Genomic DNA, 17,916 nt, shown 5'->3' with positions numbered 1-17,916 from the left:
CGCACAGCATACTCTCAACCGGAAATGACTGTCCACCTGGAGGACTGCATCAGGCACTACAGCATTTACCCAGGACAGAGCATAAATGCCAATCCATGTCAGGGCACATAATCTGGATAAATTTTCTGGGTAAATTTAGAGTATCTATTTTATCTGATTTCCATGTTTTTGGACTGTTAGAGCTAGCCGTTGTCCCCAAAGGCAACCCATGCCGATACAGGGAGAACATAGAAACTCCACCCAGATAGGGACTTGAACCCAAGACCCCAGTGCTGGGAGGGATGAATGCGCTAACCACTAAGCCACTGTGCTGCCAAAATACGAATATACCGCTTTTCCACCAACATGGAACCAATACTATTCTGGTTCGCAAACCTAATTTTTAACCGGTTTGCCATGTTTCCAACAACCAGGAACCACAAACGTTCTTTCTTTTGTAGCAGGAACCGAAGAATACTAGGTTCTTCAGGACAAATCATGATAACATCTGTGGGCCTCCGCTGTGCAACGTCCTCTGTTGATGACATATAATGTGACGTTTTCACAGTTCCACTAAAACTGGTGGAAATGTTGGCTGTTCACTGGAAAACACTACAGTTCTTATAAGCCTGAACGGAACTAGTTCAAAAAACAGAGTTCTTTTGGTGGAAAAGCGCTTACAGAAAGGCAGGACACGTGGCTCCAGAATGTCCAAGCCTCGTATGACTACTAGGGGTGACTGACTTTTGCACAGGATGGCTCCCCAGATCAACACGCCAGCAGTTGGGGCGGCATGTCGCTACATATCAAAGGCATGAAATTGTCAGGATTGAAGTGCTCAACAAAAGGCCACCATACCGTACAGAAATCTGACACTCATCAGATCCTAAATCAATCTTGGATTTATCACTAAAGTTGAAAAAGTTATAGTCAGAAGCATCAAGGTTTTTTGTTCAAGGCAACATTGTTTGGCTGACATCAATATGTCAACAACCTGCTTCTCTTAATTCAACGATGCGTCTTCTCTTAAAGTCTGTAAACTGGTCGAAATGTCTTTGAATGTGTCTTAAAGGCCTGTTTAGCAGTCAATAATCTCCCACCAAGAGGTGGACTACCTAAATGTAGCTTCTTAACTCGCTTTTCCACCCAAAAAGCTCTGGTTCTTGAACCACTTCCATTTGGGCTTATAAGAACCATGGTACTTTTCAGTGAATCAGGCCGCATTTCCACCAGTTAAAGTGGAACCGTAAAAATGTCACACCACACGCCATCAACAGAGGGTGTGGCGGTAAACAAGGTTTGCACTAAAGAACCTATTATTCTTCGGTGCCCGCTGCGAGTAAACATTTCTGTTTCTAGAACCTACTTTTGTTGGTGGAAATGCAGCCATTAGCTCAAAATGAGGTTCGCCAACCAGAACGATGCTGGTTCCACAAGTCAGTGGAAAAGCGCTCTTAGAGCACTTTTGCGCCCTTTTGTGGCAACTGTGGTTGGAACAGTGATCGTATAGTTGAGCCTATAGCATAATGCATTCAATACACAAAGCATTATTATATATCACATATAATAATTGTCACATAATATTAACGTTACTTGTCATTGTACCTCCAGCAGTTATTACAATTACTACAATTACATTATTCTGTATCTAGAGTGTTCTGTACTTTCTACAGCTCTGTATTGCTAACCCTGCATGCACTCTGGCTGCGAAAAAAACGCTGAGGCAGCCTGAAGTCATTAAATTTCAATGAGATGCAGTGATGCTAATCTGAATGCTTTCTGAGACAGATGTAGGTCAGTCATGATCAAGTATTAACAAAGCGTGTTTAATTGTTTATCCTGCTGAGCTTACTTCTAGTCGACTGGATTATTGAAATTAAAAGCTCATTGAGTGTTTTGATTTCCACATGTTCCATATGTGATTTTGTCTCATGGATGTAAACTTTGGTTAATGATATTGCACAGGTTCATATACTGATTTACCGTATTTTTCTTTTTTTAGCTGGAATTCATGCATTGACCAGTTTCCCTATCTAATCTTTTATTTTTTATAACTATTTGTGCACTTTCAAATTTCTCAGTGCTTTGTTTTAAATGTCAGGGCCCTTAGAATTCTACCAATGAATTGTGTTGCAACTTTGAGCTTGTAAATGATGTAATGATGTGATGTAAGCTCTAACTTGTTGACAATTCACTGCCAAGATAGCGATGAATGTCTGACTGTTGTATTTCTATGTTTTTTTTCAGTCAGTGACACATCTGTGTTTTTCGTTGCAAAGATAGCAATACACCAGAACTAGGGCTGCAACGATTTGTCGATATAATCGACTATGTTTATTATTTTAATCTACAAATTTCATTACTGCATTACAAGTGCTGGTGGCAGAAGTGCAATGGGAGATGGGTAAATTGCTCACTCACACAGATTACCCTCAACTTAGTCTGTGTCTCCAAAAGTGCCCAAACACAATTGATTCCATTTTTACTCTTTAAATATCACTACTATCCACGCTTAAACAACATCTAGACATTTAAATAGCCTTTTACATCTCATGTTGACTTGATGTTCAGCCTTCAGTTTGTATTGTTTTTAGAGATGGAGGACCTGGCATAAATAGTCAATGACTAATCGAAAAAAAAAATTATCATCAGAGTAATCGACTACCAAATAACCATTAGTTGCAGCCCTAGTCAGAACACACACCTCATTTCCAGACCACCACGTCCATCAGCATAGATATATTCACAAGCACTATTGCTATTTAAATGAAAATAGGCTGTAAGGCTGAAAATAGGCTGTAAGATAGCAATGATCATTGTGACGCAACTTGTGCAGGGTGTAATCTTTAAATAAAGCTTAGTGGGCATATTTTATGTAATAATTACACTGATTCCTCACTGATCAGCTGATTTGTACTGCAGATTTTTTATACATAGCAGCCAAGAACTTCCTGTTCAGCTGAAAGAGCTGCAGCAAGATGAGCTCCAAAGTGCTTCAAAGTGAGATTTTTATGATCATGGCGAGATCTGATCTTAGATCAGCAGTCCTGCAAGGAGATTCATTGTGAGTACACGGCCAGGTGCAGCCTGCGGGCTTGACCAGCACCGAGAGCCGTTTATTTACCAGCAGAGAAAGCCGAGAAAGCTCTTAAATAAACCTGTTCAATGGGACTCTTCAAGTTAGTTCAGCTTTTCATTTATTTATTTCTTTTTTCTTTTTTTTCTTCGCTTTATTCGGCAGAAGACTGAGCTTCCCAGAAACCTCTTCAATTCTGCAGCTGCCAGACAGGCCCCTTTGGCAAGACAGCACTTTTGGGGGGCTTCTCCCACTCGCTTTGTCTCAATTTTTAATCATTCTCTTTCTCTCTCTCTCTCTCTTTCTCTTTCGTTCTCTCCTCTGATTTTCCCTTCATTCCTTCATTTCTTTGCCTCCTTGTTTCACTCTCTCCCCTGTACCGTAATCTTCTTTAAAAATCGGGCCAATCACGTAGAGTCTGATAGATAGCCTTAGCCAGGCTTTGATGGCTGGACTCCGCAAATTGGTCACTCACCCAGGGAAGGGTTGTCGAGGGCAGAGACGTCCAGATGATTGACAGTTAAAGCCCGGCCAACGTCTGCTCGAATCAGTGCTGGGAAATCGCCAGGAGATGACCCTGAGAGAATCGCTCTAGTTGTACATGTCAGGCAACAGCCATATCTGTTGCAGCCACTTAGCCTTCACACTGAACTGAGAACTCCCCACGAATTTATGTCCAATCGTTAGAGGTCTAGAAGTGCCTCTGTTTTGATGTACAGTAAATATGTACGGTATATTTACTAAATAAATGATTCCAGGCTTTTTTAAAGTGACAAAATCTGACAAAAAATCAAATGAACATGATTTATTACTTGCAGGACCCCTAAGAAGTAGATACGCCAAGATATCTTCTTGTCTGCCAAAGTATCCGGCATCTGACATTCTTTTTTTAGTTCCCAACTTAAGATGGGATTAGACCATCACCATTAAACCATCACCATCACCTCATAGCTGTTAAAATAAAGTAGTCTTATGCTGCAAAAGATACTCTTTTATTTTATTAATATTATTATAATTATTACGTAGGAAACAGCCAGTCAAGTACCTGTATTCTTTCTTCCACAGCACTGCCTTTTTTTTGTCGTTGATCGGCGCCAAAACCTCAGCTCGGAGGCAAATCAGAGATCTCTCAGTGCTTACAGTTGCGTTTCAGTTGGAAATTGGAGTTTCAGTGCATTTCAGTGTACTTTTAGCTTTTATACATTTTAAAACTAAAACAAAAACACTAAAATATATTTGTGTTGTTTCCCAACACCCTGAATAAAGGCACTGAGAGGACTGTAGAAGTGTTAAAATCTCTTATGTTGTCATTTTTATCTTATTTATGCTTTACAGGCTCTAACAGCTGAGCTGAACATGTACAGATCTCAGGTTCAGGAACACAGGAACGACACCGAGAGGCTGGCCCAGGAGCTGCAGGACACCAAGAAAAAATACCTCTCCCTGAAGAAAAGAGTGCAGCAAAGCAGGTGAGACGTGGAAATTTGTACATACTGTATAATGCTGCAAGATACAAATATAATGAGCACGTTTGCTAAATTTCAATAACATTTAGCAAAAGCATTGTATTGTTATTCGCCGGCTTCTTCTTCTGCTTAAATGTTTTTTTTTCCAGGATCAATAACTCAAAAAGAAAGTGCCTAAGTAAACTAAACTGTAATTCTGAAAAAAATTGTAAAAAAACTAAATCTGATATCTAGTGTTTTCTGTTTTTTAGACTGTCTGTAAACAATTTAAACCCATAGTAGCACTAGCCACGGTTAGCAGCTCTTAAACACACAGACTTTAGTCCAATATACTCACCTCTGAAAGGTGAAAGAGCTAGCGCTTAGTGTGATTAGCGGCTAATGTTAATACTGCTCCAGCCATAGTGCTGGAGAAACTTTACTGAAACTTTGTATAACTGTATAATGCTGCACTTTAGCGGAGTGGCTTTACTGCTCCTTACAACCTGAATTTTACCAGTCATATATAAGGCACATTAGATTATAAGGCACACTGAAGATTTAAAAAAAAAATCCAGTGTAAAATGGACTTTAAGTCTATTAAGTAAGTGACTTTAAGTCTATTAAACACCTTCCTCAGTGTAAATAAATGCACTGGGCGCTGGATGCTACAGCAGGAGGCAAGCTATGCAGCGTCTATGTATATATGTCTATGACATTATCAGTACAGTGATGGTGGCGCCCGGAGCTAAAAGCTAGCATTATGGGATGTAAACAAAGGTTTTTAATAAGCTTCTTGTGCACTTTTAAAATTATTAATGCCTTGTTTTAAATGTCAGAGCTCTCCTGATTCTAGCAATGAGGTGTGGAGCTACTTTGAGCCTGGATAACGGTGTAAAAAGCGATTTATAAGGGGCAAAATATGCCCCAAAGAGAGAGTGAAGTGCAAAGAGCACCAAATACTGTACCTCAGAAAGCTGCAGGAGTGGGGGTGGGCTATTCAACAAAGTACTGTTTATCATGTTTCGCTACACTCAAAGTCAATTTTACACCAGAGTTCTCCTTTAAGTGCGCCATATAGTGTGAAAAAAACAGTTATATATTTGAATATTTGCTAAAAAGTGAGGAGTGTACTCAAGTTTTTGAGATTTATAAGACTTGTCAATGGCACAGGGGCTACATATATTGTTCAGACTTGACTACATGAAGTCTTGATCTTGACTCGGACATGATTTAGAGTGATAATGTTTAGTGTATTTAATCATTTAGTAGTAAATCATAACCTGCGAAAAAAGATGTTTCGTTTCGGCCATAAAATAAGATTCCCGTGCACTTCTATCTTAAATAAGACAAGTGAGTCTACATGAAAAAAATCTAATAAAAAATTAAATATAGCCTGCAGGACGAGGAAAGGACTCAATGGGCCGGAGTAATGAAGAGCAGTTGTTGGTCATCACTTTGTTCGCTGTTGTTTGACTATTATTTAATATAAAAAGTGCCATGCAAGATTAACCAGTAGTGCACAGCCAGCTGATCTCCCTGAGAAGGGAAAAATGACTGACGGGACGGCCATACGTTCACGTATTCCATACGACGGCTGCTGCAGACCTTCGACCTGATTCAGTCATAACTGATGAAGATGCTTTTGCGTGCAGGAGAGCAGCAGTTAACCTGCGGGACTTCATTTTCCACTGCTGTACAGTACGTATGCTTCCAATCAAAAGTTTGGAGTGACTGTTGTCAATAATATATTTTGGCATCTGCAAAAATCTGGATTTTCTTTTCATAAAGAAATAAACAACAGAAACCTTATAGAACAAAAAATAAATATGTAGATTTATGCAAAAGGCCTTTTTATATATTCATAGACAAATCTATTGCTCCCTAAGTAGTGTACTATGCATACTACCTCCACCATGTTTTACAGATAAGATAAAGTAACAATAGTAAGGGTGCCTACATCGATGTGAGCAAGGGTGTCACCATGTTTCCCTTCTAATGGGGATGCGCCTAAGTAAACAAAACTGTAAAGAAAAACAAAAGACATTTGCTTTTAAAGTCAAATTAGCGCTGGATGTTAATCTACACAGATTTCTCTCCTGAAAACTGTTTATTTGGGTAATAAAAGCTCTTCTGTTCATTTACAGTATGCTTAGATTTCCAATATTTTGTCTAAGGGTGAGTTTTCAGTGAACTTTCTCCAGCACTAAGGCTGAGAGCAGCAGCATTAGCATTAGCTGCTAACTGCTAGTGGGATTTAAATGCCGCATAACAGCGATAGTCTGAGGAACCCTGAGTGTTCCAGTAAGCCAGGGCGCTATCAGCTAGCGTTTTTTTTCTTGTAGCTTGTTTTAACACAGCAAACACGCAAACTACAGTCCGATATACTCGCCTTTGAATGGCAAAAGAAGGTTAGTGGCTAATGCTGCTGCACCCAGCCTTAGTGCTGGAAAAACTTCACTGAAAACTCACCTGATAGAATTCTTACATAAGGCGCACTGGATTATAAGGTCGATTTTTGGGAAAATTAAAGGATTTTAAGTGTGCCCTATAGTGCGAAAAATACGGTACCTTGTAACTATGGTAGAATTGCCAAAACCATGCTGTATTTTATCCTCTACTGTTGATTAAAATACAGTTATTTAAAGGACAAATGCTTCCTATCCATTTTAAGTAGTAGTACACACACACACACACAACTCGCCCACACAAATGCAGTTAACCCTCTCTCTCTGTACTTATGGCTGTCTGATTACTACAAACTGTTCTCGAATGGGCAGTTGGCACTCCGCTGCTATCGGGCGCAGATTGCTTGGCTCTGATTGGCTAGTCCTTGCCATCTGCTGCAGTAGTGTGACTGTGCAGCTTCCTGTATCTCAGCTGGATGTCCCCCTGTCATCCCACTGGACGGATTTCAGACAGGGAGACCAACCGGTGTGGCCCCTGAGAGGATGCCATGCACCAACTGGCCCTCTGTTTTGTATGGAAATGAGCTGGGTCGATAGACTCTATTCTGCTGTAGGGTGTTTTTGACTTCGATCTAGATTAACCATTGCTTTATTTAACCTTTTAAACCCTTTAAACTCTTAGTTTTTGTAAGGGCTCACCCAGAAAGGGAATCAAACTTAGGTTATTAGATCAAAACCACCTTACTGGGTGAGCTACCTAGTAAAGGCAGTTAATAGGACCCAAGGGCAGTGTAGACAAGACTGAGAGCAGATTAAGTTGGAAATAAAATATAAACCAAAGTTTAATTGGTAGAGGAGTGCTCTACCACTCTTTTAGCCAAAACAGCTGCACCCAATGTGGGGGTTTTGGCGGGAAAAAGAGAACAAAGGATGCCAGGAGGAGGCTGGCTTTCCCAGGGGCAGGGAAAAATAGTTAAACAAAACAAAATGGCTCCTCCAACAAAAGGTAAACTCAAAAACTGAGATAGGGGAAAATAAAGGAGAAAAGGAAGGCACAGCCTTCCTTTTACAGATAAGTTATTTATTTATTTATTTATTTAATTATTTATTTATTTGTTACTTTTTCTTTTACTCTCTCTTTGTTGAGAGGAAGGGAAAAGGAGGGAAAGAAAGAAATTATGTCTCAGGGACTCGAGAGCTCGAAAGTATAAGGGAATAGTAGCCACTTGGCCACTCACACACACTCTCACACACACAAAGACACAGCAACTGCTGGTCTGTGTTCCTCACTCTTTTAAAACCAACCCACAGGTGTTCCTGATTAGGCCTGATTGCTACCTGAGGCTGCCCGTTGCCCCCCTCTGGTGGTCGGAGGGCGCCTAGCCCTGGAGCCAGCCCTTACAGTTTTACTGTTACGATATACCTCAATTTGATAGGCCCTAAAATGAAACCCTGTGGGATGCCACAAAATGTTGTAAGCTAAATTAGTTTACAGTCGCCGTTTTGCCTTAGCATTTGACATACCTTTCATGCTTATATCTCCACATGTTTGAACATTATAAACTTCTGTCGAATAATTTCAGATAGGTTTAGATTTTCAATAGATGCACCACCTTGGATTTAGATTGGTGGAAGACTTGGAAGAGGTTTGTTTATAGCACTAAAATGTGCTCTAATATTGCTAGAATAGAACATAGAATATTTTTTTCCTGTAGTGTGGGCAGTTACTCTTTATTAAACAGTATACAATATAGCCTTAAAATGGTTATTTTAGGGTAATTTAGTAAAGGCAATGGCATCAATATTCTTTACACGCTCACAACTAAAAAACAAACAAACAAATGCATAAACCAATGTTCTTTGACTGGTTTATCACATAAAAAACTTTTCCCCCCTTTTTAGTTGGCTTGGTTTCATAGTGGCCTGAAACTATATTTGCCCCTAAGAGATTTCTTTGTTTTTTTGTGTATTTTTCTGATAATGATATTTTTCAGATTATCAAACTTTAATATCAGACAATTATAACTTGAGCAAATACAAAAAGCACTTTTTAATTTTTATTTTTATTTTTATTTATTAAAGAAAAAAACTATCAAATCTAATCTAGCCCTATACATTAGCTGTGATTAATCACACTTTTTGGAAAGCTGAGTTCAATTTCACTACCAACCACAATCAGGCGTGATTACTACCAGACCTGTAGAATCAAGAAATCACTTAAACAAACCTGTCTGACAACAAGAAGCAGCTAAAAGATCACAAAAAGCAAAACAGTATGCCCCAAACTAAAGAAATACAAAAAAATCTATCAGTCTGGAAAAGGTTACAAAAAAGTATGTGATCCACCGAACCACAGCCAGAGCTCTTATTCACAAATAGAGAAAATATGGAACACTGGTGAAACTTCCCATGAGTGACTCCCAAAGGGCATGGAGAACTCATCTAGGAGGTCGCAAAAGAACCAAGAACAACATTTAAAGAACTTCAGGCCTCACCTTGCAGCTCTTGTGTTAATGAATCAGTAATAAGAATAAGTTCATATAGTTTTTTTTATTTTTATTATTTAATCTTAAAAAATGAAATCTTAAAAAGTGATTTTGATATTTACTCAGGTTTTGTTTGTCTGATATTTATTTTGTTTGATAGAAAAAAATATCAGCATGAATTATTTTTTAGAATCAGTTTCATAGGCCCTAAAATATAGCTTGGGAATCCACAAAATGTGGTAACCTAAACAGCTTTAGTTATTTAGGCTTTGTCTGTATGTAGGATCTTTATTCAAGGGATCTCCTCTGATTTTCATTATGAGATCTGATTTTCATTTTGAGCCAGTTTGTGGACACAGTTCTTTTGTTTCTGTTGTCTTAGATATAAATGTATTGCTTTTTATTATCAGTTTTAGAGTCCTTACAATAGAACCCTGTGGAACTCCACAATATGTGGTAAGCTTTTTTTCCCCACTTTGTCTGTATATAGATTTTGTACACAAGGGGATCCCCTAGGATTTTGATTTCGAGACATTCAGGGGATCCAGGTAGTTTACTTAGTCATTTTGGACCCCCGGGATCCTCTCTTTTTCACACCTTGTATCTCTTCATGCTGGCATTTTGAAAAAATTGAGCTTCTGTTGGGCTGATCCAACCCTTTTACTCCTTAGAGCCTGAAAACGTATTATTTTCCATTTAATGAGCATCAGGTAACTTGAAGGGTGTATATAAGTCTTGTTTTTCCCCCCACGTCACAGTATCTGTGCAAACAGTCTTTCTTCTGCTTAATAGTCTCCCAGCAGAAGCTGTGTGTGATGAAAAAAGAGAAAAGGGGGAGGAAAGGAGGGGGTACTACAATTCCCAGTGTATCAACAGTCATTATATCAGTGGAGACCATTATTTATCCTCACTTGTTGACAGTAAACAGTGTGTGTGTGTTTGCGTGTGTGTGTGTGTGTGTGCGCCTGTGGCAAGAAGAACCAAGTCAGTGTGTGTTTACCATTTACTTATACTTATCAAGCGTGACCTACTGATTAGTGTTTAATGACGCTCTAATTAGTTGTTTACTCAAAGGAATCCAGTATTTTTTGGTGCAAGTTTTTTTTTTTTTTTTTGTAAATTCAATTATCAAAATACATAAGAAGTCTTACACTTGAGTAATCTCTGTCTGCCCTGATGCTTCTTCTTCTCTTCCGCCGGCAGCTTCACAGAAGGATTGTGGGTAATGACCAATAATTACGTAACTTTACTAAATGTATTATTATTATTAAATTAAATACTATGATGCGCATCAGATTTATATAATTTTCTCACTGCAGCAAATGTGGTTTATGCACTGAATCAACACAAAAAAAATGAGTACTGGAAGCTCTGGAACAATTGTGGCATGTCTTGGGAACACCCACACCTGTATAAGTTATGAGTGGCTATCTTGTGAGTGATGCTGAACACTGGCCAGTGTGCTCATAGCAAGGCAACGGTCATTATTACGGAGTTCAAGTGAGGCCTGATAGTGGATGATTACTTTCACAATTTTATAGGCCTTAAAAAAGAACCCTAAAATAGACATTAGCTAGCTGAGAGCTAGCTAATATCACCGGGGAGAGAACTAAATTTAGCAGAGAGGTAGCTAACATTAGCAGCAAGCTAGCTAACATACTGACGTTGGTGGCGAGTTAGCTTTGTTACTGAGGAGAGAACTAAGGTCAGCAGAAAGCTAGCTAACATTAGTAAGGTAGCTAACATACTGACGTTAGCAGCAAGCTAGCTACCATAATAATGTTAAGGGCGAGTTAGCTAACTATATTACCGGAGAGAGAACTAAGTTTAGCGGAGAGCTAGCTAACATTAGCAGTGAGTTAGCTAACATACTAATGTTAGGGGCGAGTTAGCCATCCCTATTACCGGAGAGAGAACTAAGTTTAGCGTAGAGCTAGCTAACATTATCAATGAGTTAACTAACATACTAATGTTAGGGGCGAGTTAGCCATCTCTATTACCGGAGAGAGAACTAAGTTTAGTGTAGAGCTAGCTAACATTATCAATGAGTTAGCTAACATACTAATGTTAGGGGCGCGTTAGCCATCTCTATTACTGGAGAGAGAACTAAGTTTAGCGTAGAGCTAGCTAACATTATCAGTGAGTTAGCTAACATACTAATGTTAGGGGCGAGTTAGCCATCTCTATTACCGGAGAGAGAACTAAGTTTAGCGGAAAGCTAGCTAACATTATCAGTGAGTTAGCTAACATACTAATGTTAGGGGCGAGTTAGCCATCTCTATTACCGGAGAGAGAACTAAGTTTAGCGTAGAGCTAGCTAACATTATCAATGAGTTAGCTAACATACTAATGTTAGGGGCGCGTTAGCCATCTCTATTACCGGAGAGAGAACTAAGTTTAGCGGAAAGCTAGCTAACATTATCAGTGAGTTAGCTAACATACTAATGTTAGGGGCGAGTTAGCCATCTCTATTACCGGAGAGAGAACTAAGTTTAGCGTAGAGCTAGCTAACATTATCAATGAGTTAGCTAACATACTAATGTTAGGGGCGCGTTAGCCATCTCTATTACCGGAGAGAGAACTAAGTTTAGCGGAGAGCTAGCTAACATTAGCAGTGAGTTAGCTAACATACTAATGTTAGGGGCGAGTTAGCCATCTCTATTACCGGAGAGAGAACTAAGTTTAGCGGAGAGTTAACTAACATTAGCAGTGAGTTAGCTAACATACTAATGTTAGGGGCGAGTTAGCCATCTCTAGAGGAGAGTTAACATTAGTAGCGAGCTAGCTAACATACTAACATTAGCAGCAAGCTAGCTAACATGCTAATATAATAACAGCAAGTTAGCAAGTTAGCTATGTTACCTGGGAGAGAACTAAGGTTAGTAGATTTTTTTGAAAAAAAAAAAAAATATATATATGTATATATATATATGTATATATAGTGTGCCTGATAGTGGATACCAGATGGATGGAACATTCCATTTCTGAAGCTATACAGTTATTTAAATCGCAGCAGTCAACCCATCAATGTTACAGGTATAAGTCACAGAAGGCATTGTCACCCACAGTGGACAGCGCAGTCAGTGTGCAATAATAATTGTGACTATAAGTTGTGAGAGGCTTTCTTGTGAGGGATGCTGAACACTGGTCAGTGTGCTCATGGCAAGGCAACATGCATTATTATTACGGAGTTCGAGTAAGGCCTCATAGTGGATGGTTACTTTCACAATATAATAGGCATTAAAAAAGAATACTGTGGGACTCTCCAATAGTGGCTCAGCTAAACAGCTTTATCATTGTTTTCTTTCTATCTGTATATAGCATTTATACACAAGGGATCCACTAGGAGTTTAATTTTGAGACATTTTAGAAAGGGGTTCAGGTAGAGAGAGGCCTGATAGTGGATACCAGATGGATAGAATGAAACACTTAGGAAATGGAATGATTTTAATTTTTTTTCTAAAGGAAATGCACTTCATTGTCATTATAAGCTAGAAACTAGAAAAGCTAAATTAGTCCTATATCGAACATGTCGCGGCTGATCGACTGTGTCTGTGGCTGCCGCTGTGTCTGTCCAGACCGAGGTCTGTACGGGTCTTGCATCGCTATGATCTGGGTTGTTGGAAATCTCCTGGGTATGTGTTTAAATACAGCATCTAAGCCCTGGCTGACGAGCAGCTCATTGATCGGCGCTTCGCTCTCACACACAGCGAGAGAAGGCTTGAGTAATAGCTCTGTGTTACACAAATCCCCTGCAGTGGCTTCTAAACGCACGGCCTGATTGTAAAGAGAGTGAAATGCAGGAGGATGGTCCGAATGGGCAATAAAGACATTTAATGGATTAAGATGTGAAAGGAAGGGCCGCTCTAAATCAGGTGATGTCTGTGTGTGTGTGTGTGTGTGTGTGTGTCTGTGTGTGTGGTCTAGAAGAACAGCTACAGATCAGTTAGCAGATTGTGCTAGTGGATCCTGAGCTATTTTTTATTTTTGTTCCCTCATTCAGATTTAAATCAGCATTAAACGCATGTGATTAATGATTAATTTGGAATATAGCTTACATTGGGTGAGTGAGTGAAATCTATTCAGAATGATGTTAATTAACATTGCAACACTGAAGAAGCATAGACCTGTTATTTAAGAACAATGTTTATTAAGAACCGATCTCACCGTCAACTCTACTATAATTAACAATGTCTAAGAAAATAAAACACCTTCTGAGCAAGTGCATAAATCATACAAGTGGAGAAGCTCACGTGTGCACAATGCTCACTGTGCAGTTCCAGAGCTGCGTGATTATAGCATTCTAACTTGTGCAACTTTTTTTTTAACACACAGTTCGATTTGTTACTTTACTATATTGTGATTATCACGCCATAGATAAAATAAAATAAAAATAGCATTAAAAAACAGATGCCTATGTCACAGACACAGACACTTTTTCTTGAGGAATATGGTGGAAAATCTCGGCCCGACCCAACTCATAACTTTGTAACACAGCAAATGGTTAGCAACACCCAAGCAACCACCAGGGATACCATATGAACTACGTAGTGAAACTTTTGCTTAGCAATCTCTTGGAACACCGTTGCAAAGAGCAATTAAGCAGCCAAGCATGGCAACTGCCTAGCAACACCCTAACAACCACCACAGCGACCACTTACCAACACAAAGGCAAGCACTTAGAACTTAATGTCATCCACATATAATGTACCAGTGCTATAGCTGCCACCAGAGATTCTATAGCAACCACTTAGCAATACCCCAGCAACCACCAGGGATGCCATAGGAACTACTTAATGGAATCACTTGGAATATCTTAGCAAAGAGAAGCTTAGCAACTGCATAGCAACACCCAAGCATACACCAGGCATACTATAAGAACAACTTAGTGAAATGTTTACATAACAATCAACCGATAGCACCCTTGCAGCCAGGCATAGCTACCGCCTACCACCACCCTCAAGCAACCACCTCGGATACCAGGGCAACCACTTTCCAACACAAAGACAAGGACTTAGAACAGCATAGCATCTACTAATATTTCACCAGTGCCATAGCTACCACCAGAGAGGCTATAGCAACCTTGTAGCAACACCACAGCAGCCACTAGTGATGCCATAGAACCTACTTAATGTAATCACTTGGAATATCTTAGCAAAGAGAAGCTTAGCAACTGCCTGGCAACACCCAAGCATCCACCAGGCATACTATAGGAACAACTTAGTGAAACGTTCACATAACAACCTTTTGAACAACTTAAGAAGAGGCAACCCATAGCACCCTTTCAGCAAGGCATAGCTACCGCCTAGCAACACCCTCAAGCAACCACCTTGGATACCAGGGCAACCACTTTTCAACACAAAGAAAAGGACTTAGAACAGCATAACATCTACATATAATCCACCAGTGCCATTGCTACCACCAGAAGGCTATAGCAACAACTTAGCAACACCTCAGCAGCCACAAGTGATGACATAGAAACTACTTAATGTAATCACTTGGACTATCTTAGCAAAGAGAAGCTTAGCAACTGCCTAGCAACACCCTAAGAACCACCACAGCAAGTGGTTAGCAACACCCAAGCGTCCACCAAGCATACCATAGGAACAAATAAGTGAAAGATTTACTTAACAATCTCTTGAAACAACTTAGGAAGTGGCAACCTATTAGCATCCTTGCAGCAAGGCATAGCTACTGCCTAGCAACACCCTCAAGCAACCACCTTGGATACCAGGACAACCACTTTCCAACACAAAGACAGGGACTTACAACAGCATAGCATCTACTAATAATTCACCAGTGCCATAGCTACCACCACAGAGGTTATAGCAACCACTTAGCAACACCCTAGCAGCCACCAGGGATGCCATATGAACCACTCAGTACAACAAGCACCTAGCAATCTCTTGGTTTAGCAGATGCTTAGCAGATACTCTGCGGTTTTTGTCCTCATATCGAATTAAATACCGTGTGACCGCTCCAGTTATTAAATGATTTTTTTCTTCCCTCTTGTTGCTTTTGTTATTGTTGTTTACATTGTTATTCTTACTTGTTTACGTTCCATTTCTCCTCCAGGGATATCAACTCATTCAGAAGTAGCATGCGCTCGCCTGCTGCACGTCCTGATTAGGCTAGATTAAAAAAATAGAATTAGCAGCTGTAATTTAAAATCTTCCTCTCTTCAGTGGGCCACGTCCAATCCAAATTAAGACACATTACAGGGTGATTTTCCGCTTTCTCTCAGACTATTGGCGGAGGACATTTCCTTTTCGGAGGAGATGGAGCATTAACATCTCATCAGGGCTGGAAAGAAAGAAAGAAGGGATGCCTTGTAGGCTATTATTGTGTCCCATGACTTTTGCCATATCCCAATGAAGCTAAGTAATGCTTCACTCACCTGTGAGATGCACATGTGGGGTCTCCTGCATTCAATTTGGATGTGGTACATACAGTAGATTTCTGCCAGAATCACTGGTCTGATTGCATGGACAATTAAAGCCAGATGCCACTGATCACGAACATTTCCACCCACTGCACTGCCTACTGTGGGCGGTAATGATCGCACCTTACTGTCTTGCTAATATTCCACATGTGACACTGTGGCTTAAGGAATGTTAAATGCCATTAAAACTTCATAAATGGAACGTCCCACCATCTGCCACCCACTTCCTGCCCTCAGAACCTCAGACAGTACGCAACAGGATTAAACAGCAGACTTTGTTTGAAGGAGGGATCTGTACCTACTGTTGGTGGCAAGGCAAGTAAGCAGATGACAATATTCCACATGAGACACTGTGGATTGAGAAATGTTAAATCTCTCAAAACTTCAGAGATGGAACCTTTCACCCATCTGCCGCCGTATTTTACCACATTTTTCAGATTTTAAGGTGCACTATCAATAACGTCTATTTTCTGGTCTATTTTATACATAAAGTTCACCAGATTATAAGGCACATTAAGTGACACTAGTAAGGCTACATTGAAAGTAAGCAAGGGTGTCGCCATTTTTCCCTTCTAATGGGGAAACTGGGGGAAGTGCCTAAGTGAACAGAACTGTAAGTCAAACAAGTGTTGGATGTTAATCTACACAGATTTCTCTCTTGAAAACTGTTTATTTGTTTGAGTAGAGCACTTACATCTGTTTACAGTAAGCGTAGATGTCCTATATTTTGCTGAGAGTGAGTAAGTTTTCAGTGAATTTCTCCAGCACTGAGGCTGGGTGCAGCAGAATTAGCATTAGCCGCTAACCGCAGCAGCTAGCGGGACTTAAATGCTGCCTGATAGCACTAAACTAAGGAGCCCTGAGTGTTTCGGTAACCCAGGGTACTATTAACTAGCGGTTCTTCCCACGTAGCTTGTTTTAACACAGCAGACATGCAAACTACAGTCCGATATACTCGCCTCTGAACTGCAAAAGAGCTAGCGCTGAGCTTAGCGGCTAATGCTAATGCTGCTGCACCCAGCCTTAGTGCTGGAGAAACTTCACTGAAAACTCACCCTTATAACGCTGCACTTCAGCGGCGTGGCTTTGCTGCTCCTTAATACCTGACTGGTAGAATTCATACATAAAAAACTGAAAATGTGGCTTATTAATAACTATAGTTGCCAACATTAAAATATAAGCCTGTTGTGTTGTTTTAGTGATATGATAAATCTTTTTTTTTTTTTTTTTTTTTTTTTTTTTGTGTTATACTGTTTGTCTTTTTCTTCTTACTCTCTTTTTCTTAAATTGTAATTCTATCTTGTGTCTTTTCTCTTTTAAACTTCTTCTTGCCTTTTTACATCGTGGCCTGGGGACTACAGATGAAAACTAGCCTTCTGGCTAATTCTGGCTTTTTTAACTATGTATAATCATGTGTTTTATGAAAATGCACTGTCCCCTTCTAAATAAATAAATACAAATACAAATAAGGTGCACCGGATTATAAGGCACACTGTTGATTTTTGGGAAAATTTAAGGATGTATTTTAAGTGCGCCTTTATACTTAAACTTATTTCTGTCAAATTGTAGAAACCTACCAGACCACTCTCAATACTCTCTGATACCACACTTTTGAATATTTTAACCCCTCCCAACTCAGGAATATTACTATTTTCAGTTTAAAAGAAAAAAAACTTAAGGACTGCTGCTTTAAGATACAATAAAAAAGAGGATATTCCACTTTCTCTTCAGATAAATGACTGAGGAAATTGAGCATCAGTGTCTTATCAGGATCAGGAAAAACGAAGGAAAGGGACGGCCTGTGGAAGCCAGGAGGCGAGGGATGGTGGGGGGAGGGAGGGCCTTGCTTGCTTGCGTGGCCAGTTTCATGCATCTGATTAGCATGTGTTAGCTAGGCGGGCTACATCCGTAATTGCGGGGCAGAAAATCTTTGCGAACTTGAAGCGGCAATTACGGAAAAGTCAATCGATAAGGCAGGTTTCAGACGGGGGGCCTGAACCACTTTTAATGAATTTTAAAAGCTGGCATAAATAATGCAGGGCCTCCGTGTGTAATTATCACTGGCCACCGGCTCACGCTT

General features: G+C 39.8%; 1 protein-coding gene across 2 annotated transcripts in view; it reads left to right on the top strand.

The window, feature by feature from the left end:
• Nucleotides 1-17,916, top strand: part of cfap58 (cilia and flagella associated protein 58) — a 193,310-nt gene that overhangs the window by 141,719 nt on the left and 33,675 nt on the right. Inside the window, exons 17-18 of one of the 2 annotated variants that reach the window (XM_049469849.1) lie at nucleotides 4,391-4,524; nucleotides 5,896-6,347. In XM_049469849.1, coding sequence (XP_049325806.1) covers nucleotides 4,391-4,524; nucleotides 5,896-5,992 — 231 coding nt within the window. In that variant the 3' untranslated portion in view covers nucleotides 5,993-6,347. Of the gene's footprint in view, nucleotides 1-4,390; nucleotides 4,525-5,895; nucleotides 6,348-17,916 lie in introns of those variants that run through there. The other variant, XM_049469848.1, reaches the window with a different exon arrangement.

The sequence above is a fragment of the Astyanax mexicanus genome, chromosome 21, assembly GCF_023375975.1.
Source record: "Astyanax mexicanus isolate ESR-SI-001 chromosome 21, AstMex3_surface, whole genome shotgun sequence".
NCBI classification, from domain to species: Eukaryota; Metazoa; Chordata; class Actinopteri; order Characiformes; family Acestrorhamphidae; genus Astyanax; species Astyanax mexicanus.
This window is presented reverse-complemented; position numbering and strand designations above follow the sequence as displayed.